The sequence below is a fragment of the Hyaena hyaena genome, unplaced genomic scaffold (assembly GCF_003009895.1).
Source record: "Hyaena hyaena isolate Hyena2069 unplaced genomic scaffold, ASM300989v1 scaffold_306, whole genome shotgun sequence".
Taxonomy (NCBI): Eukaryota; Metazoa; Chordata; class Mammalia; order Carnivora; family Hyaenidae; genus Hyaena; species Hyaena hyaena.
The window spans coordinates 964,922-986,352 of record NW_024080935.1 but is presented as its reverse complement, the minus strand read 5'-3'; the positions used below and the strand labels follow the sequence as shown (position 1 = coordinate 986,352).

Genomic DNA, 21,431 nt, shown 5'->3' with positions numbered 1-21,431 from the left:
TTTTATAGCTCATGTGAAATGGGCTCCCCTCCTCCAGGAGAATGGCAAGTTCCCATGTTTATGAGAAGTCGAAGGGGCGACAGGCCGGGATCTGGGGAGGGGAAACCCCTTCCCTTACATTCATGACCCCGGCCAGGGCCCAGGCGGCTTCAACTTTGATTTTTTTTTTTTCTCCTCGTCTCTCTCACAACGCCTCTGGGGCGCCCTTTTCAGCACCACCAGCCTGCGGACAGCTCTTCTCAGCCCAGCCCGAGCGGGCCCGGCCCCCCGCACCGCCCGCGATTGGCTGAAGCCACCCTCACTATCAGGCTCCCGCTGGGGGCTGGCTCTAGTGAAGGAGGAGGGGGAGGGGAGTCACAGGCCGACTGGTCAAGGAATCTGCAGACCTGTGGACCGGCTGCAGCGTCCCAGTCCTCAGTCCGCGAGCGCTGGCCACGTCCATCAGTCCGCGCGCCCGCCCCGCCCCTTGTCTTGCCACGCCCCTCCCTCAGCCCCCGCCCCTTCTTTTCGCATTGCGGGGCGGCCGGCGGTTGGCACAGTGCCCCCTGCGCCCCACGTGGCGCCCCGTCGGGGCGGGGAGGCAAATCCGGAGACGACCCCCCCCATCCCGGCTGAGATGCGGCTGCCACTGGGTGGGGGCGGGGGTAGCTAAGCTGAGAGGACTGTGGGGAGGGGTGACGTCAGGGTGAGTGGGAGCCAAGGAAGGAACGAGTAGGAGAGAGGAAGGGAGGGGGGAGAGAGGGAGAGGGAGAAGGAGAAGGAGAAGGAGAGAGGGAGAGAGGGAGAAAGACCCGCGGGTCGGGTCGAATGAGAAGCGAGGGCAGAAGGGGAGAAGGGGGAGGAAGGAGACAGAGAAGCCGCTGCGGAGGACGACTGGTTGCGGGTTCCCGGGGCTGCGGGTCCAGGTGGGGTAGGAACTGCTGTCCGGGGAAGCTAGAAGGGAGGGAGAGCTACAAGAGGCGCGGGGGGAGGAGAGGGAAGACAGGAGAAAGGAGAGGGGGAGACAGAGAGAGTGGGGAAAGGAGAGGCTGAAGGAGAGAGGAAACTGCCGGAAGGAGAAAGGAGAGGGGGTGGGGGGGAGAGAAGAGGACAGAGTTGAAGGAGAAAAAAGAGGTAGAAGAGATAGAAGGGAAGAAAGAGAAAGGAGGGTTGGAGGTATTTGAAGGAGGTGAGAAAGAGGGAGCTAGAAGGCGAAGAGAAGACCTCAGAAGGAGACAGAACCAAGAGTGGGAAATGTGGAGGGGAAACAGCCCAGGGGGTAACCCTGGCGCAGCCACAGAGGGAACCGGTGGAGAACTGGGGGGACAGGGGAACTGGGGTCTAGAAGATGCCCCAGACCTCCTGGCCAGGGCCTCCCTGCCCATCATGCCTACATGGCCATCGCCCCTGGCCTCCTCAGCCCTAACCCTGCTCCTTGGAGCCCTCACTTCCCTTTTCCTCTGGTACTGTTACCGTCTGGGCTCCCAAGACATGCAGGCCCTGGGGGCTGGGAGTCGGGCTGGGGGTGTCAGCGGAGGGCCTAGGGGATGCTCTGTAACTGGCAGGCCAAGCCCAGGGAGCTCTGGGGAGCCTGGGGAAGGACCCAGGACAGAAGGCCTAGTGAGCCGTCGCCTGCGGGCCTACGCCAGGCGCTACTCCTGGGCGGGCATGGGTAGGGTGAGGAGGGCAGCTCAAGGTGGCCCAGGCCCTGGGGGAGGGCCAGGGGTCCTGGGCATTCAGCGCCCAGGCCTGCTTTTCCTGCCAGATCTGCCTTCAGTCCCCTTTGTGCCACGGGATGCCCAGCGGCATGATGTGGAGCTCCTGGAGAGCAGCTTCCCTGCCATTTTGCGGGACTTTGGGGCTGTGAGCTGGGACTTCTCAGGGACAACTCCTCTGCCTCGGGGCTGGTCCCCACCCCTGGCCCCTGGGTGCTACCAGCTCCTGCTGTACCAAGCAGGCCGGTGCCAACCCAGCAACTGCCGCCGGTGCCCGGGGGCCTATCGGGCACTGAGGGGGCTGCGGAGTTTTATGAGTGCCAACACCTTCGGCAATGCTGGCTTTTCTGTCCTCCTGCCTGGGGCCCGGCTTGAGGGTCGCTGTGGGCCCACCAATGCCCGGGTCAGATGCCATCTGGGTAAGTAGATGCTGCCTATAGACAACCTCTTTGCCTCCACAGTTCTTCCTCCAGACTCTTCTCTGCCACTAGAGCTTTCTACATTATGGTTCTGATCATACCTCTCTTCTCAGAAGTCTTCTATGACTCCCTGTTGCCCACAGCATTTCCTGAGTTTCAGTTACCTGCAACCCATCTTCATAAGCTTTGCCATGGTCATTTTCCACCTGTACTGTCTTTCTCGATACTGATTCTCCCTACATTTTGCCTCACTTACTTATTTAAAAGGAATCTCTATAGAACAATGATAATCAGTATTGCTTGCTCTAAATAGAAAGGACTCATAAAAACAAATTTTAACTTAAAAAGAGAAGCAACCTTTAAAAATTCTAGCTAAATAGTCTCTCTGAGACTGAAGCCTCCACTCTCTTCCTTTAGAAGGGGGCAGTGTTAGGGGGGTGTTAAAGTTATGGTAGCACAAAACTGAGATTCTCTTCTTCATGGTTTAAAGGCTGAAGGAAAACGGAAAAGGAAACATTTTTGTTATTTAATGTAGTGTTACTTAAAACCTTGTTTTGCCTAAGAGCATTTTGTGTGCTACCAGTTTGATGTGCCCTTCTCTTCAAAGCACACTGGCCTCAGGATCAAGTCCAGATTCCTTCTCTCTTCATCTCCCACCTGTTCCCTTCTTTCCCTTCCCTCCCACCATGTGTTAAATCATGGGAGCCTTCTGGCTGATCCTGGCAGATGCCACGCTCATGCTATCAGCCTAGAATGTCTTTCTCCTTTATCACCTCCTGGAAAAAATCCTACTCAGCCTTCAGGACTCCACTTTCAAGTGCCGCACCGCCTATGGGAGATCTAACTATTCCCCATCATTTGAGTCGCTGATCACTTTTCTCACAGCACTCTACTGTGTTGTGGTCCTGGGGCCAAAGTGGATCCATCAGTATTATACGAATGAGGACCTTGCACACATTAAGTAGGTTCTTGAGTTAAACTGGCAGAAGCCCAAGAAAAGATGTCACTTCCTCCAGGGAGCCTTCCCTTTTCTCTGAAACAAATAGATTGTGCTTTGCACTGCCTTTCCTGTATCTCCCAGCACTTCAGTTTATACTATATCGTAATTACATTTGGGTCACCTTCCAGAGAGCAAGGAGGGACACTACATGGGGTGTTTAAGACCTGCAAATCTGCATTTTGACTGAATGGGGTGGGCCCATTTGATGGAAGCAGTGGTGTTGGATGCCCGGGTCTCTTTCCACAGGCCTGAAGATTCCTCCTGGCTGTGAGCTGGTGGTTGGGGGCGAGCCCCAGTGCTGGGCTGAGGGACACTGTCTATTGGTGGACGACTCGTTCCTGCACACAGTGGCTCATAATGGTAATGAGCTCCCGCTCTGCTAGGAGGGATGAGAGACTGAGTGAAAGGAATAAGACTGCAGAATCAAGCCCAACGGGCTTCCTGTCCTAGCACCATCATTTTCCAGCTGCATGCCCTTGAACGAGTCATATAACCACCCCAAACACCTGTGAAATGAGGCAATCACCTTCTTTATCAGGTGACTGCAAGGACTAAGTAAGTTAATGTAGGTGCATAGCAAAGTGGTTAAGAGCACAAGACCCTGGGCCTGGACCACCTGGGTTCCTATCCTACTCCTGGCACTGACTAGCTGTGTGACCTTGGGCAAGTTGTTTAATCTCTTTGTGCTTCAGTTACTTTGTATAAAATGGGAATAATCATGGTACTCTCAGTTTGCTTTGATGATTTAAGAGTTAACACATATAAGGGGTTAGAACAGTACCTGGCCTTGTTTACGAAGTGTTTGCTGTTACGAGTTATGTGGCAAGTGCTCTGGCATATGAGTAATTAATGTCAGCCGCTCTCTTGTCTCCATCCCCATGTGCCCTAGGCTCCCCGGAAGATGGGCCTCGAGTGGTCTTCATCGTGGACCTTTGGCACCCCAACGTGGCTGGGGCTGAGCGCCAGGCCCTTGACTTTGTCTTCACACCAGACCCTTGAAGGAACGGGCTCCCTTCAGACATCTGGGCTGGAGAGATGCTACACTCAGGGATGGCTTGAGTGGTAGCCAGGACCTCCTCTCCACTGCGGGGAGGGGGGTGGGGGGTGAGGTTGGGAACGGACCAGCCAACACTGAAATACAGATTTTAAATCCTCTCCTAACTCCTGACTACCTTTTCCTAGCTACCAGCACAGCTCAAGGCTTTGGGCAGGAGTTCCTGTCCTCTCCCATCCAACTAGCCAAGTACCTCCTTAACACAAGCCATCTCCCCAGTCCTCTCCCCTGGAGCCAGCACCAGACCCTCAACTCAACTTTATTCCAATAATTTAATAGAAAATTAAAATAAATAATATGAAATAGATTGAGAAGATGGCTGAGCTGGTGCAAGCCCAGGCCAGCCTAGTACAAAGTTAAGGAGGTGGGGGGCTGGTGGGGGAAGGAGGAGGGAGGGAAACTACCCTGCACAGCGGTGGGGAGGTGGCTCAGAACATGGTGGATGTCAGTAAGGGCTGGCTTGACACTTTGGCATATACAATGTGCTGAGAGAGAGAGAGAAAGGGAGAGAGAGAGGGAGAGAGGGAGTTCTAAATCACTCTAAACCAGCTGGTGAGGGAAGAGCGGGACAAGAATGGGATAAGGGAACAAATGCAGGCCTTCTGAAGGGCTCTGACCTAGGGAGGGGGCTGGAATGTACCGGCTGTTAGCAGTGAGGTGGGAATGGAAAAGGGCCACAGTGAACTGTACCATGCAATGAAGGGACAGGAGGGCCCACGACTTGGCCAGCAAAGCCGGGGCAAAGGTATGGGAAAGGGAGGGAAAGAGAGAGGAACTGGGTTCCAGTGGCAAGAGGAAAACAGGGAGAAAGGTCAAAGGTCAGTCCTTGAAGACAATCTGTTGGCCATGAGGACGCTCGTCGTGGGTGATGTGGCGCCGGACATGGATCCTGCGGACACGGTGCTCTCGGTTCTCCTCATCCTCCCCTCGGCCTGCCCCACCACCTCCAGCTGCACCCCCTGTGGCCTCCAGGAGGGCTGGGTCTGGGCCCCGGGGAGTCTCGTAGATCAGGATGTTCAAGGTCTCCTCAAAGATCCGGGCCTCTGGGAATTCCACCTGCAAAAGGCCAGCAGCCCCCAGCTCCTACCCTCTGATCCAGTTACACAGACGTGCCCCTCCCCCAGCTAGTCCTGCACTTACACCCCCCTGAGCCTTCGCAATCTCAGGTTCTTTGCCCTGGACTACTTTCTCTGCAAATTCTTTACTCATTAAAGTCATACTTATCCTTCAAGGTCCAGCTCTGAAGTCAGGCAGAGTTATTTGTTTTCTCTCTTTTGCTGCCAAGTCTCTTGGTATGTTCTTTCACTTGACAAGTTTTTACTGAGTGATTGCACTGTATGAGGTATTGTTCTAGGCACTGAGAAGATAGCAGTGAACTAAATAAAGTTCCTGACTCCAGGGAGTTTACATTCTAGGGGGAGGACCCAAACATACATGTAATAAAAAGGGGTGGGCATGGTTATGGCCAGGAATGTTACAATTTTAGAAAGGGAGTTCAGAGAAGGTCTTGTTGAAAAGGTGACATTCAACCAAGAGTCAAAGGAGGGGAGGGAACAAGCGGGTGGGACAAGCAGAGAAAGAGCAGTCGGGAACAGGCAACAGCAAGAGCTCTGGGGCACGAGTGCACTTAGTAGAGTGTGTATTTGACTATCGGCAGGAAAGAGGCAGCAGAGAGAGTAGAAAGGAGTCAAGTGAGGAGGTGACAGAGGGTCTCTGTGTGGCCTGGAGGATATAACTAACTCTTAACAACCTACATTCTCATTACTGGTTTATCTTCTTGTCTCTATCACAGTGGAAACTTCTTGGAAGTTGGGTTGGTCTTTCATTCATCCATCCATCCATCCATCCATGCAATCAGCGTTTCCTAGCTTTCACTGTGTGGTAAGTGCCTGTCTAGTACTAGAGATATAGGAAGAAGAGATAGACCCCTACCCTCAAGAAGCTAACCCGTTGCTGCTGATGTAACAACCCCCTACCCTGCCTCTGCCTGATGCTGACTAAGAAGGAATTATGATCAACTTTGGGTTTGAGGGGTTGAAAGTTCATGAGCGAAGGTGTCTGTCCCAAAGAAAGCTGTGCTTGGCTGTGTCTTAAAGATTAAGCACAAGTTCATTAGGCAGATGGGGATGAGGAAATAGTTCAAGAAGAGGAATAGTGTGTGCAAAGGTGGGGAGGTATGAGATAGCACTGGGGGCTCAGAGACTTGTGTATCTGAGGCACTTCCTTCATATCAAGGTCAGAAGGAAGTGGATGACATAAGGGCTGGTACATTACCAGGCATTTCATTCACCTAGATTTCACGTCTGGTGCAATGCTTAGTGCAGAGTAGGTGCTCAGGAAGTTATCTGCTGATGACTGCCATGTTAATGACTAAGGAATTATAAACGCACTTGTTCTAAGAAACTTGTGTGTTCTAAGGTCCTGAGGTTTTAAGAAACTATTTTGGGTCATGGACCCTTCTGAGATTCTTAACAACTATGGTCCTTCTACATGGAAAGATGCAAACACACTCCCAAACTTGCAAACCACTTCCAGATGGCCTGGAAACACAAATGGCCTAGGTAAAGAATCCCACTGCAATGCAACGCCCTCATTTTATGGCAGAGAAAGAGAGGCCCACAGAAGTAAGGTGACTTGCCCAAGGTTACAAAAGACTCCGGAGCTTGGAACTACGGCTCCTGGCTCCCAGTAATGGACTTTCCGCTGCCTGGTCTGCTGAGCTGCCTTTGTCCAATCCAGGGTCCTGGTGCTGCCCACCACCACAGCCCTCCCTGATCAGGCTCTGAACCCCTTCTGACCTTGGTCTGCTTCTTTTCCGTGGCATAGACAATGGAGGTGCAGCACACCTCGGCGATTTTGCGGCCCTGGCCGTAGAAGGACCAGCAGCAGATCTCGTCCCCCAGTACATCCTTGAGGAAAAGCAGCCGCCCGTGGAAGCGTAGGGCCAGTTTGTCAAATAGCTCGATGTTCTTAAGCAGGTTGTCATCCGAAGTGCTGAGAACCAGGGGTCAGGAGGCCTCAGTACACTGGCTTCCTGCCCACTGTTTCCCCAACTTACGGACCCCCCTACCCAGCACTCTGGTCATGCCCAGGGGTTTGGTGCCCACCTGGGAGCTTCCTCCACCCCTGGGGCCAGGCTAAGTGGGCCTCAGAGAGGACCAGCATCTGCAGAGCAAATCCCAGCACAGCAGAGTGGCTAACGGTGCATGCCCTGGGGCTGGGCTGCTTCACCTCATGTCTTAGACCAGCCACTTTTTAACTGAGTGACACCAGGAAAGTTACTTTACTTCTTGGTGCCTCAGTTCCCTCATCTGTAAAATGGAGATCGCAACAGTACCGACTTCAAACAACTGTGAGGATGGGAGTTAACATATGTGAAGCACTGACAGCAATGCCTGCTATGAAAAAACACTTAGTAAACGCAAGCCGTTATCATCTAATCCTCGCCTTTTTACCAGTGATCACACTGAAGCTCAGGAGTGAAAATGACCTGCCCAAAGTCCCCAGTGGGCAGAGCTGGAACCCTCTTCCAGGGTTCCAGGCAGGCATTCTCTTTGTCCCTCTGCCCCTCCCCCGGGCCCAGACCAGGGCTGGACTTGAGCCCAGGACTCCACCCAGTGCACGTCCCGCCCCGTGGTGATCACCTGGTGTAGGAGTACTTGTTGTTACTGCGGTTGTGCAGGAGCTTCACCACGGGCTGTTGGTGGAGAGAGCATGGAGAAGGGTGGGGGTCAGGCTGCAGGGAGAGGCCCCCAGCCTCCACCCTACAGGGCTCAGGGGCCTCACCTTGGAGGTGCTGGCCAGGAGCTGCTGCTCCTCCCGGGGAGATGTCACCGTGGGGATGAGGCACAGCGGGGACAGGTTCTCCCTTTTTTGCTGGAGAAGAAGCGGAAGGTGGTTAACAGCACAACCAAGGTCACTCACTTCCCCACTTAAAAGCTCAAAAGCTGCTTGCTGCCATTGGGAAAAAAAATTCAGACTCCTTAGTGGTTCACAAAGCTCTGCAGGATCCAACCTCTCTGATCTCCTCTCTACCACTCTTCCCTGCTTGCTGGGCTCCAGCCTCACCCATGGCCTGTTCTTTGTGCCTACCCAGCCCTTTGCTGTTCCCACTGCCTGGAATGGTCTACACTGTTGTCTGCAGGGCTGGCCCCTGCATACCATTCAGATAACTCAAACAGTACCCCTCAGAGGGTGCTGGTCTGTCTCCTGAAGCACCCTGACTAAAGCAGCCTCCTCTACCTCCTTTTCACATTAGCAGCTCATTCCTCGTGGCTCTTAGTTCTTTACATCTTTTCATTTTGGGGTATGTTTGCTTATGATCTGGTCTCTTCTCACCTAGGGAGTCCTAGTACACAGTGGATGCTCAGTGTCTGCTGACTAAATGAACCTGGTTGGCTAGGATGAGGTCTGAGGCAAAACCAGATACATGGGCTTCTTTCCTCTTTTCTAAGAATTCTTATGCCAAAACCCCTTTCACCTCTCTCAACCAGAAGATCTCTTTCTTAACCAGAAACTCCAGAAGATTTTTTAAAAATGGGGCACCTGCGTGGCTCAGTCAGTGAAACGTCTGACTCTTGGTTTCAACTCAGGTCATGGTCTTGCCCAGTTCGCAGGTTTGATCTTCGCATTGGGCCTGCTTGAAATCTCTCTCCCCTCCCTCTCTGCCCCTCCCTGGCTTGTGCTCTCTCTCTCTCAAAACAAACAAACATTAAAAAAAAAAAAAAACAAAACCTGATACAACTTTTTCTAAAATTAATATGGAAAAATAAAAGCCTATACTTAGGTCAATTTCTAAAAAGAACCAAGAGGAAAAACTGACACTATCATATATTATCCTACAAAGCCATACTGAAGAAAAAAACATGGTTATGGTTTTGGTTTGGGGGAACAAACAAGAAACCAATGGAACACAACAGAGAGTTTGGAAACAGGCTAGTATATATATGAAAACATATTTATAAAGAAGACACCACATATCAGTGGGGGCAAGCATGAAGTATGTATTGGTTATTGCTGTGTAACGAACTATCCCCAAACTTAGGAGCTTAAATCAACAATAAATATTTATTATCTTAGTGTTTGTGGGTCAGGGATTCAGGGGTGGCTTAGCTGGGTCATTTTGGCATAGGGGTTTCTCTTGAGGTTGTAGTCAAGTCACCCAATGAGGCAGGAATCTGAAGGCATGCCTGATTTGGAGGATTTGTGTCTGAGAAAACTTATTCACAGGACTGGCCAGTTCACGCTGGCTGTTGGCAGGAAACATCTCATCCCTGTCATCTGGACCTCTCCATAGGGTTGCTTGCATGTCCTTGCAACATGGCAGCTGGCTTCTCCAGAGCAGATGATCCGAGAGACAAAGGTGACAGGCTCAATGTCTTTCATGACCAAGTTTTGTCAGCTCTGTTCAGTGTGGAAGGAAACTACATAAAAGAATGAATACTAGGGAAGAAGAATCACTGGGGACTGACTTGGGGGCTAACTCTACAGGCCACCTTCTGGCTCCTTTGATTCAAATCCTTCCCATTGAAAAACACACTCCCTCCCTTCCAAGATCCCCCCCATGTCTTACCCCATTACAGCATCACTTGAAGTACAGAATTTTGTTATCTAAGTCAGTGTAGGCTGGGATGAGGCTACTTAGGTGTAGTGCCTTAACTATGTTCCGTAAGTGCATTTCCACTCGATCTAAAGACCTAGAAACTAAAGAGACCACTGGTCTCTCCCATACACCTACTACGCAGCGGACCGGCATCAGCACAATCACCAGGGCACTCTTGTTCAAAAGGTTGGAGAGGAGGGAGGTGGCCCACAGAAGTCACTGTTTCATACCAATTCTGTAATGCAGTTGGGTGAATGTTGGGAGCTCTCTGACGCCTACTCTTGTCCAGAAATGATTCTCTATGGCTCTTGGCTCTGCCCTGAGTCATCCTTCCTCTTCCATGAAAGATAATCCATGGTTGCAGCTCCATGGTTTCCTGCTGGTAGAATTCTGGGGGTCTAAAGATCTTGCACGGTCTGTCACTTTTGGTCCAAGCTGGCAGTGTTTCTGTTAGTATAATTCTCTTAAAAACTTAATGGGTGTCTAGTGAGTCTTGGGGTTCAGTTCATTAGACAAATGCCACATTCACAAATCTTTGTGAGATAAGCTCTTCTGTACTCTGGGCTTGTGCTGAGACTGCAGAGGGGCAACACCCTTAAGCTTCTTAGAAGCACTATTATTTGATTAAAAGGTTCTCTGAGGCATCTTCTTGGATATTTCTGAAGTCTCAACAAAGGATTTACAATCATATCCTCAGTTTCATCTTTAGATCATGTTTTACTGAGAATGCCCTATATTTGATCTTTGCCTGGAAGCCATTTGTTAATTTTAACATCATGCATTACCTGGAAAGGCTGGGGATTTTCAAACCCTGTAATACTTGGCTCCTTTGTCTTCAATTGTTTTTCCTCTTGCTCACTCTCTCCTCTTCTATTTTACTACCAGCAACAATAAACCCGGTGGCACCTTCAACATTCTTTCTGGAAACCTCTTTAGCTACATCATCCAGATCATTAGGCACATTTTCCACTTTCTACATTACTGTATAGGAGACAGTGTCGTTAAGCTTCTGCCACTTCATAACAAGGATTCCCTTTACACCAGTTTCCAGTACCATTTTCACCCCACCAGCCTACTCCAAGGTCATCAGATTTCTGTGAACAGACCCTTTAAAGTTCTTTGGGCTTTTATTAATATTCTTCTCAAAGTCATGCCAACTTGTACCCACTTCCCAGTTCTAAAGCCACTCCTACATTTTAGAGTTTTGTTACCACAGAACCACACTCCAGATACCCAATCTGTCTCTACTGCTGGGTAACAAATTACAATAAATTTAGCAACTTAAAACAATAAACATTTATTATCGCACATAGTTTCTGTGGACTGGGAACTTGAGATCACCTTAGCTGGGTGGTCCTGGCCCAGGAACCACCTCATGAAGTTGGAGTCCAGACGTTGGCCAGGACTGAAGACTTGACTGGGCCTAGAGAATCTGCTTGAGATAGTTCACCCATATGGTTGGGAGTCTGTGCTGGCTATTGATTGGCAGGGAACTTTAGTTCCTTACCAGGTAAACTCTCCCTTGTGCTCATGTGGCAGCTGGCTTCCCCCAGACTGAGTAATCCGATACAGGCGGAAACTGCAATGTCTTTTATGACTTAGCTTTAGAAGTCACACACTATCACTTCTGCAATATCCTACTGGTTACATAGGTCAGCCCTATTCAGAGTGGGAGGGGACTAAACAAGAGCCTGCATAAGGAGGAAGAATTGCTGGTGGGTATCTTAGACACTGGCTACCACAGAATATTTAGTAGGTGGCATTGGGAAAACTATCTCACTCTATGGAGGACAAAAAATAGTTAAATCCCTTCATAATTTATATTTATAATAGGGAATTCCATTTAGACCCATATATGAAAGATAAAACTATAAAGCTAATAAAAGATGTAGAATGGAAAAAAAAACATTTTTAAGCAAGACCCTAAAAGGATATACCATTAAGGGGGGAAATAAAGGGGAGGGAGGAATTTGACTTTAAAAACAAGATTTCTTGGGGCACCTGGGTGGCTCAGTTGGTTAAGCAGCCGACTTTGGTTCAGGTCATGATCTCATGGTTTGTGAGTTCGAGCCCCACATCAGGCTCTGTGCTGACAGCTCAGAGGCTGGAGCCAGCTTTGGATTCTGTTTCTCCCTCTCTCTCTGTCCCTCCCCCAGTCACACTGTTTCTCTCTCTCTAAAAAAAAAAAACAACAAAACACGTTAAAAAAAAATCGGGAATTTCTCCAGCTAACAATGGAAACCATGACTTTACGAATAATCCCAAGTAATAATGTTGAAGGAACAATTAGAATTAGAATTATTCTACAACCCTAATGAAATTATTGATTCAGATAAGGATTCTCAACAGCCATTCACACAGCGCATACATTACACAGATTGGTTTATAGCTGGCATCAAGGAATTGTAACTATAATGGAGGGATCAAACCATTATCACCTGAATCTAGGGGCCAATTCTAGGCATTACCAATAATGGGTCATAGTTACAATATTATGGATCACTCCATATAATACAGTATGAAATATATAAAACTACCTAAAAGGTATTCTAACCAAAATGTTTAGTATCAAGGCTTTAAATCTACTGTCTAGTTTACAGAAAACTCAGAACAGGGTAGAGTAACAAACCAAATGACACCACAGCTGAACAACCACACAAATGTAGAAAGTGGGTCACTGTGCAGGACAGCTGGTGGTCTCTTTAACAAGTCAGCATGAACAAACTGCGATGATTTTCAGTTGGAAGAACACTTAAAGAACATAATAATCAGATGTAATGCAAGGATCTAGGCTGGGTCCTGGTTTAGATGAATCAGCTGTAAAAGATGTTTCTGGAACAAATGAGAAATTTGTATATTCCCTGGATGTTAGCTAAGAAAAAATTTTATTGACATGGAAAGATGGCAAATATTACAAACAAACAAAAAAAAACAGATTACAAAACAGCACATACAGCATGACTGTATTTTGGCGCACACACATGCACACACACATGCGTGCGCGCGCACACACACACACACGAATAGACCTGGAAGGATATTTGGTGCTTTTATTTTTTTGATTATCTGTGTTCTCTAAATTTCTACAATACATACATATATTGCTTTAAAAATAACAAATGGTTACTTATAATAAAAAAAAAACAAGGATTTCTGTTCAACAACAGATGCCACAGACAGATGACATTTCAAGAGAAAATATTGGCCACAATTAAAACTGACTAGAAATTATCTGAAACAGACTTTCGCAACTAGGACTCCTCACCCAAATCACAAAACCCAGCAAATAAATAATTTGAGTAACTATTTTCTCAATTCTTCCAAGGATGATAGGCAAACAGCACCATTCTAGATGCACAGAAGGAGAATAAATTTATTACGTACAATACATGCCTTAGGGCTTAATTTTCACTAGGAACTAAACTAAAATATGCAAGGATCTTCTGCAAAGCAACAAGAAAAAAGATAGGAAACTCAGTAGAAAATTTGGTAAAGAATATGAATAGGCAATTCACAGAAGGGGAAACCAAAAAAGTGAGTAAGCATATGAAAAGATGTTCAATCTCATTAGTAATCAGAGGCATGCAAATTAAAATGAGATCACTCCATACCAATCAGATTTACAAAATTAGAACACTAGATGATGCCACGTGTTGTTGAAAATATGCAGAAACGAGATCCCTTATGCCCTGCTGACCAAGAGTATAAAGTGGGAGAGATTAATCTGATGATACTTGCTGAAATTCATTTGTATGTGTTCTGTGACTCCCAAACACAAGAAACCCTGGCCCGGGACCCACAAGGGCACATGTATAAGGACGCTCACAGTGGCAGGTGGCACTATTTGTAGGGGAAGGAAGTAGGAGGCAATCTAGGTCTCCAACCTCAGGGGAATGTATAAATAAAATGTGGTGAATACACACCATAGATTCTTGTGCAGCAGTCAGAAGTAAAGAACTAAATGTACATATAGCAACGTGAATAGATCTTGAAAAAAGTGTTGAATTAAGAAACAGAAAACACAATCCATAGCTCAATGCCATTTATGGAATTTAAAACGCGTACATACATAAAACAATGCTTTTAGCTTTTCAGGGGTACAAGCATAATCCAAGTATATGTATCAAAACATTGGAATTGGAGGGGTATCTATGGGTCACAGGGAAATGGGCAAGGGACTGGGAATGACGGGGGAAAAAATAAAAAGGGAAAAGATTTGTATACACCAATGATCAAGTACCACACACTGAGGAGTATGATGAACTCAATCCTCTATCCTCAAATCTTAACAACAAAAACAAATCCAAACAAGAAAACTCTGAGTGGGGTGAGGATGGGAATGGTGTCAAGGAAATCTGGAAAGGAGGCAGCTGGAGCACAGAGGGAAAAGCACTGCACCTGGGAATCGGAGCTCTGCAGCTTACTGGCTCTTTCACCTCAGATGCATCCCCCACTTCCCTCCTTTATGTTGAACAGGGGTACAAGATGTACGCACAAATAGAGAGCAGGATTGCTCCTGACACACAGTGGGTGTGAGGTGACACTGGAGAAATGTAGAACTACAACGCAGGGACCCGCTTTCAAGATCATCTAATGTAATGTTTTTCAAACTGCCAGTGGTTACTCATTAATAGGTCATGAACTAAGTTTAATGGGTCCCAAAGAGCATTAAAAAGAGAACAGAATATATCAGTGTGTATTTCACTAAATATCATTTTATAAAACTCTTATTTAAGTTATATATATATATATGTGAGTATAAAATGCATTTTTCTTCTATGGGATGCAGTTTGAAAAACATGGATATTGCCCAAAGGAACTCTATTATTTTTGGATTTCGAGAAGTATTCACCAAGACAACAGAAAGTTGTTCACAGATGCCACTTTTTAATACATAGAGGGCATAAAAAAAGCCTCAAAAAAAAAAAAAGCCTCATAATCTCCTATTAATATTGTATCATAAAAGAAAGGACATTTTTAACATTGTAAAACAGAATAAAAGGCTTATGTAAAACTTACTACACTGTACATATTTTTCTTGTTTCCCTATCTTTTGGAACATGAGGACAGAATGCCAGAGGTAGAAACTGACTCAATCAAGGTCACTCGGTGAGCGGTAGAAGAGGTGACACTTAACCCACAGGTCCTGGCTATGCTTTCTAAGCTCTTCTCCTCAGAATCCTAAGAGATCCACAGAAGAGAAGCCCAGCAGTTGGGGGCTCTGGAACCCCCAACCTGTTGTGTTGGGAGCAGTTCTGCTTCTAGGATTTCATTAAAAAAAGAAAAGGAAAAAAAAAAAAACCCCAAACCTGGCTGGAGGTGGAATGCTGTCTCCCAAGACAGAACCAAATCACACAGGTCATTACATTCTAGTTTAAATTTAGAATTTTCTTTTTCCTAGTGGCCCATGGAGTTACTTAAGATTTCTGAGCAAGGAGGAGAATAGACTGGGATTGTGTTTAAGGATCATCACTCAGGTGGTAGCGTGAGAGTTCAATTAGCCAGGTGGGAACAGCAAGGAGACAGCAGTCATTTAACAACTGCAGTAGTCCTGGCACGAGGTGGCGAAGGAAGTCCTTCTTGAGGCAGCAGGGATATAGTGGAAAGCACCCCCAAATTTTCTGCGGTCATGGCTAGTCACAGCCAGGCCACAGGCACCGTCTCTGGACGGTACCCCATATGCCTCTTCCCTCTCTCTCTTTTTTAATGTCCTAGTATCTAACTGCTTGGACAGCTCTCCTGGGGACATGGGCGTAGGGTGGGACCCAGGGACCCTCACCTGCAGTGCTAGCTGGCAGTCCTCAATCAGGCCCTGTACCAGGTAGTAGTGCGCTTCTCCTAGCAGCTCCCCCAGCTCTCTGGTACTCTCGGGCAGTGGCACGGACCCATCCCGCAGGTAGTTGAGGATTGTACCAAAGTGGCGGCCGCTCCGGTCAATCAGCACCCAACCTGGTGGGGTGGAGAGAGGCAGGAGGAAGGCTGGCTTTGCAGGTGACTCCGGAGCTACTAAAATTCTATGAAAAACAGATTTTTCCACTTCAAGTCTGAATACTGATTTGTCTTCAACCTCTGCCATCCCCCAAAAAATCCCTTTAAAAAAAATCTCCAGTGAGTTCTCCCATAGGTCCCTTTTTAACATATGTAGACACAGAGAATTAACTGCCTTCCAAGTCTGTCCCCCGTTGAAAAAGTTCTCACCATGAGGAAGTTATTACAGATTACCATATCCACAAACTCTAACCTGTGGTGTTAATTCTGACCACCTTACTGAATTAAAATGTCTACCCCATCCTCTAGTTCACTACCATTTTAAACTTTATATTATTCATTGAACATATTACTATCTACAAGTACATGTATTTTTTCGCATGCGTACTTGCTTATTATTTTTCCTCCTGCCCCCACAAGAAAGTAAAGTCCCCAAGACTAATCTTGTTTGATTCATTTACCAAAGTATCTCGGGCACTAACTGGCACTTTACAGATACTTGCTGAATAAATACATTCTTCAACTTCAGATATTTGAAGACTGAACTCCACCTCTCAAATTTTAATTTCCCTGCTCTTACAATCCTTGTTATATCCCTCTAAACCACACCCCTCCCCCCCCAAAATTTTAAGGTTCCACCTGGGCATGTGCCATCCAACCCTGAAGTCAAGGTAGGAAGGTAAGGTTCACCTGCCAAAGAGAACTGTCCACCCTCCATTCTGGTGTCCCTGGCAAACCCAAAGCGGCCTTTTTCTACAATCTGCATTTACAGATGAATCCCCAGAGTGTACAGGGACCTGTGTTAGGGGAACACACAAAGAGACACCTCCTCCCGGCGGGTTGTTAGCAGTGCTGAGGTAGAGAAGCAAACGTAAGGCTGGGCAGTTGGGAGGAACAGGAAGGCTGCCTGGAAGGGCGCTGCTGGCAGCAGGGCTGGTTCCCAAGTCGTCTGAGCTGAGGAGTAAAGGGTGGGAGAACTGGAGGGGAGGGAGAATAAAAATTCTGAAGCGACACGTTGAATCACTTAACCAAAGCACCTGTTGCGGGGGGCGGTGATGTTCCAGAAATGTTGGTTACTGCTGGGGGTGAAGGACCGAGGGAGGAGGGGTATTATGAATGAGAAAGGGGAGAGAAGACGGGATGTGGGGCTGGAGGGAGGTGAAAAGAGTTGACTCGACGACAGAGACGAGAAAGGGGGTAGAGGCCGGGCGAAGAAAGGCAGGACCGGGATCTGGAGGATGGAGGACCACACAGGCAACGGCGGCGCGGCGTACCTCCCGCATCGGTGAGCACCTCTGCGCGGCCGCTGAACATGGCCTTGAGCATGGTGTCCTGTCCGGTGAGGGTGCGCAGCGTGGTGTAGTGCAGAGAGCCGCCCACGTTCAGCTTCACATACTTGCCGTTCGGGGTCAGCGGCTTCAGACCGTAGGCGGCGGAGCCAGGCTCGAGACCCGAGGGCTTAGGCGCTTCCAGGGACGGGGCCTCGGCCGCCTCCGGGCCCGAGGCCTCGGCCGACATGCCGGGGGGCGGGGGTGGTGGCGGCGGACGGCTATCCGAGGCTGTCTCCGCACCCTCCCGCGGCTCCCAAATACCCTGAGAGCCAAGCCCTCGGGCCACACCGTCCGGCCCGCACGCCCTCACGCCGCCGCTACTCCGCGGCACTAGCCCTCAGCTCCATCGCGCCGACGCCGCCCGGAAGCCGGGGCCGAGCAACTGCGCAGGCGCCTCAAGGTCCCGCCCCCGACCTCGCAGGCCGGCGGTGCGGAGCATGCGTGCTGGCCTTGGGCCGGGTTGGGAGGCACAGCACCGCCTGCGACGGGGCGGGGCTTGCCCAAGGTGCGCGCCCCTCCGCGAGTCGGGGGCTGTGAGTGGAGGAGGCCCTGGCTACATGGCTGTTGTGGAAAGCGAGGTCCCTTCCGCGTGGTTGGGTCTCTGCCCTCAGCGCGCTTCGTGTGTGTGATAGGCAAGGTTTCCCGCCTCCCATCCCCGCATTTTTGACAAACTCAGAAGAGCTGCGAACAAAGCACCAAGGGAAACTCTTACAAGAGGCTACTTACTGTGAGGTGGCCTTCCAGAGATGGTGACAGTAGTGCTAGGGCATGCAGGGTGTGAGTAGCTAAGGTCTTCAGGGAGTGCGTCCCTGAGGAGGTGTTGCGGGGCTGAAGCAGAGAAGACGGGGCCACGTGGAGGTGTGACAGACAAGAGTTCCAGGCAGAGGGAAGGACACATACACAGACCCCAGCCCGGGACACGCTTGGTGGTTTTGAGAAGCAGAATGAATGTCAAGGTGGCTGCAGCAGCCAAGCAAGGGTCTCAGAATGCCGGTTAATGTCGTGAGACACCCAATCCCGAAAGAAAGAAGGAATAAGATAGGAACACCTTATTGACGAGACAGTCTTATCTGACTGGATCTACTTTCCTTCCAGAGGCAGATACTTCAGAGATTTAACAAGGGACCTTAATGTCTAGCAGGGGGAAAGGGTTGTAGTTTCCACCATCCTACCCGTTCACTGGGTGAGCCTAGGCAAGTCATCTCTCTCCGGGCTTTGTTCCTTTTTTGCTTAGCGAGGGTTGCAGATGTCAGTGTCAGGGGACAGGAGTGTAAATGAGTGGGCTGGACCATTATAAGGCATTGGGGAGGAACGGGGCCCGGGGAGACCCAAAGAGTTCATGTTTTACCAGAAGGGATTGCCAAATCTGATTTTGCAAGGGTAGCTGGTGAAAAAGAGAAGAGCAGCCCATCACGGCTAGGAGCTAGTTGGCACTCTCCCTCTAGAAGCCTTGGTATTGCTAGGAGCGGGCCTGGCACTATCAGCCAGGCTATGGTGTTATCCTGTCGAGCATAAACAATTCACAGAACTCCCAACATCAGACAAAGGCACTCTCTGATGGATTGAGAGAAAGACCATTTCATAATCATGTCTGAACACAAAAACAAGAATCACTGTCCAAACCACAAAAATGACCAAACATAACCCCTTCCCCCACAGTGTGAGTGACTGCCTTTTTTTTTTTTTTTTTTTTTTTTACCAAGTACAGCTTTAATCCCTGACCCATTCCTCTAAATTCTAGATAGGAATTATTAAGATAACCAAAAAAGAATTATCCCCCGCCTCTTGACAGCTTCCGTCCTAGAGCAAATCTCCCCTTTCTCAAACCCTCCTTGAAAATCATCAAACACAAGCCCAAATCCTGTAATAAGTCCTTCCTAAAACATACGTGCTGAGATATCCATGATGGGGTTCCCCATGGTGTGCCATTGCCCCTGCGTAACTACAGGTGTGTTCCTGCTGGTCTTTGGCTGGAGGGCATTGTCAGAAATGGGGAATCCACAGAGATTCAGCTAAAGCCCTCACCACCTTGGACAGGAACCCTCAACTCTAGTAGTAATGGACACACCGGAGATCTCTTGTGTTTCTGATGTGCCATCCTGTCCATGCCTGGGAGCCAAGTTCTCACTATATTGAGCTCTGATATTTTGTTAAGACGCTTATGCTTTGGGATTATTTTGTTTTCCTTGGTATAAGGTCCCCGTTGGTTTTTTGGTTATCCAATTAGATTTTTATTTTTCCTTAGTAAAATTGTTTTTGGGTTTTTTATACCTGCTCTTATGGTCTGTCCTTCTTATCTAGCGTTTTAAATGGCATTTGTCTATAAGAGGAAATGTTTCTAGGGAAAGGACGGGTATGCAGCTCTAGATGTCTGAGGGCATCACAAACCTGTTACTGCTCAAACTCTAGTGATTGGCCACCACTTGTCCCTTTAAGAAGGGGTCATATAACTAGTTAGTATGCTTAAGTGTCATTTGTTACCAGAATGAAACAGACAAATCACTCCATCAGCCAATACCCAACTGTACTACAATGAGTCTGTACTACATTGAGTCTTAGAGTCTATGAAATTCAAAAGGTATCCTCGGACCAGTGTCTTTTGGATAAACTTTGCCCCAGATTGCCATTTTAAATTGCTACAAGGTCTTCCTCAGTTTTGTTTGTATCCTTGAAAACTTCTTTGTTTCATTTCTTCTGACCAGAATCAGGACATTTTCTCTGGTCCTCGTCCATGAAAATTGGTCTTTGGCAACGTTCTGCAGATGCAGGGTCGCACAGCGCCATCCTTATGGATCTGTGTCGCAACTAAAACTGAGCCAAATACCTGCTTCCTTCTCACAATCACATTAACGTGTACCCTTATCTCTCTGACACTAGGGATGAGTTAGAATTGCAGTGACCCCTAACAAGATTATTTATTTGAGAAGTACCTCAGAACAAAAAAAGGAAGAAAATCTCCTGAGGAGATTATTTGGCAAAAGGATTATTTTATGGGGTGCCTGGTTGGCTCAGTCAGTGGGGCGTGCCACTCTTGATCTCAGGGTTGTGAGTTTAAGCTCCATATTGGATGTAGAGCCTACCTAAAAAGAGAGAGGGAGAGGGAGAGAGAGATTATTTTGTTTAACATAGGTGATTATTTCCTTGCCATATTTTGGAGATTAATAAATGCTGACTTTTTAATTGTATAGCTAGCTCTATTACATTGCCAAATGGCTTACTTATTTTTTTAAATAGGCTGGAATATCACTGTGTGTGTGTGTGTATTATGTCAAAATGTGCTTGTTTGTTTTTTACATTTAAACTGTTTTCCCTCTCCTTGCAGGAAAAACATGGATTAGCCTTTTAGAGTGATAATTTTATATTTGCCTTAAGTAGCTACCTCTCACTTTTTTGCTGTCCATTGTCTTCTCTTGGGAGACTTTAAAGATTAACTAGGAAATTATTCTGTTGAATGTGTGCACTTTAGAAATATCTAATCTAGTTAAACAAACATGTTTAAACTAATTGTTAAATTATATGTGTTTCCTTAGTGGGCACTGAAAAGTATATTTATGTAATAGGCTTTGTTATTATAGAATAAGATAAGAAAAGGCCTTAGTTCAAAGATAAAAGAAGAGCTTTTGGCATAATCCAATGTCTTTAAATTTAAATTTGTCGTGTAAAAATAATACCAGCACAAAATATTTTGCTTTATATAAGATCAGGGTCAGTCTTCTTATGATTTAAACCTTCTTATATTTAATATTGATTTAAAATTTTTTTTTAACATTTTATTTATTTCTGAGAGAGAGAGAGACAGCGTGAGCAGGGGAGGGTCAGAGAGAGAGGGAGATACAGAATCTGAAACAGGCTCCAGGCCCTGAGCTAGCTGTAAGCACACAGCCCAACGTGGGGCTCAAACCCACAAACTGTGAGATCATGACCTGAGCCGAAGTCGGACACTTAACTGACTGAGCCATCCAGGAACCCCTAATATTGATTTTAAAAGTTAAGTAAAGTATCATAGTTTTCAGATATTATTTACCTTAAAATTTTTTCTTTTAAAAATAGTCACCATGTTGGGGCGACTGGATGGTTCAGTCAGTTGAGTGTCTGATTCTTCATTTTGGCTCAGTCATGATCCAAGGGTTATGGGATTGAGCTCCACATCGGGCTCTGTGCTCAGCATGGAGCCTGTTTAAGATTCTCTCTCCTACTGCCCCTCTCCTCCATTCACTCTCTCTCTCTCTCTCTCTCAAATAAAAATAAAATAAAATAGTCACCATGCTGTACATTACATCTCTAGAACTTATTATCATATAATTGGAAGTTTGTACCTCTTGACCACCTTCATTCATTTCCCC

General features: G+C 47.5%; 2 protein-coding genes across 3 annotated transcripts; one reads left to right on the top strand and one right to left on the bottom strand.

The window, feature by feature from the left end:
• The first annotated feature begins 1,100 nt into the window (after positions 1–1,100).
• ASPHD1 (aspartate beta-hydroxylase domain containing 1) lies at positions 1,101–4,421 on the top strand. The gene is made up of 3 exons (XM_039247816.1): positions 1,101–2,113; positions 3,360–3,473; positions 4,003–4,421. Exons 1-3 carry the CDS (start codon positions 1,234–1,236, stop codon positions 4,110–4,112), a joined length of 1,104 nt encoding a protein of 367 aa, XP_039103747.1. The 5' UTR covers positions 1,101–1,233; the 3' UTR covers positions 4,113–4,421.
• Positions 4,421–17,447, bottom strand: KCTD13 (potassium channel tetramerization domain containing 13). Of its 2 annotated transcripts, none has more exons than XM_039247817.1 (6): positions 17,032–17,447; positions 15,549–15,718; positions 7,954–8,043; positions 7,812–7,864; positions 6,966–7,161; positions 4,421–5,223 (listed from the first exon to the last, which is right to left on the bottom strand). In XM_039247817.1, the coding sequence occupies exons 1-6, from the start codon at positions 17,273–17,275 to the stop codon at positions 4,987–4,989; spliced, it is 990 nt and encodes a 329-aa protein (XP_039103748.1). In that variant the 5' UTR covers positions 17,276–17,447; the 3' UTR covers positions 4,421–4,986. The 2 variants fall into 2 exon arrangements, with proteins under 2 accessions (XP_039103748.1, XP_039103750.1); XM_039247819.1 differs by lacking the exon at positions 17,032–17,447 and adding an exon at positions 16,448–17,020.
• Between the last annotated feature and the right edge of the window lie 3,984 nt (positions 17,448–21,431).

Coding starts and splice junctions, on each gene's coding strand:
- ASPHD1 (XM_039247816.1), top strand. CDS start 1,234: ATGTGGAGGGGAAACAGCCCAGGGGGTAACCCTGGCGCAGCCACAGAG. Junction 2,114..3,359: donor CCGGGTCAGATGCCATCTGG/GTAAGTAGATGC, acceptor CTCTTTCCACAG/GCCTGAAGATTCCTCCTGGC. Junction 3,474..4,002: donor GCACACAGTGGCTCATAATG/GTAATGAGCTCC, acceptor CATGTGCCCTAG/GCTCCCCGGAAGATGGGCCT.
- KCTD13 (XM_039247817.1), bottom strand. CDS start 17,275: ATGTCGGCCGAGGCCTCGGGCCCGGAGGCGGCCGAGGCCCCGTCCCTG. Junction 8,044..15,548: donor ACTGCCAGCTAGCACTGCAG/GTGAGGGTCCCT, acceptor CTTCTTCTCCAG/CAAAAAAGGGAGAACCTGTC. Junction 7,865..7,953: donor TCCTGGCCAGCACCTCCAAG/GTGAGGCCCCTG, acceptor CTCCACCAACAG/CCCGTGGTGAAGCTCCTGCA.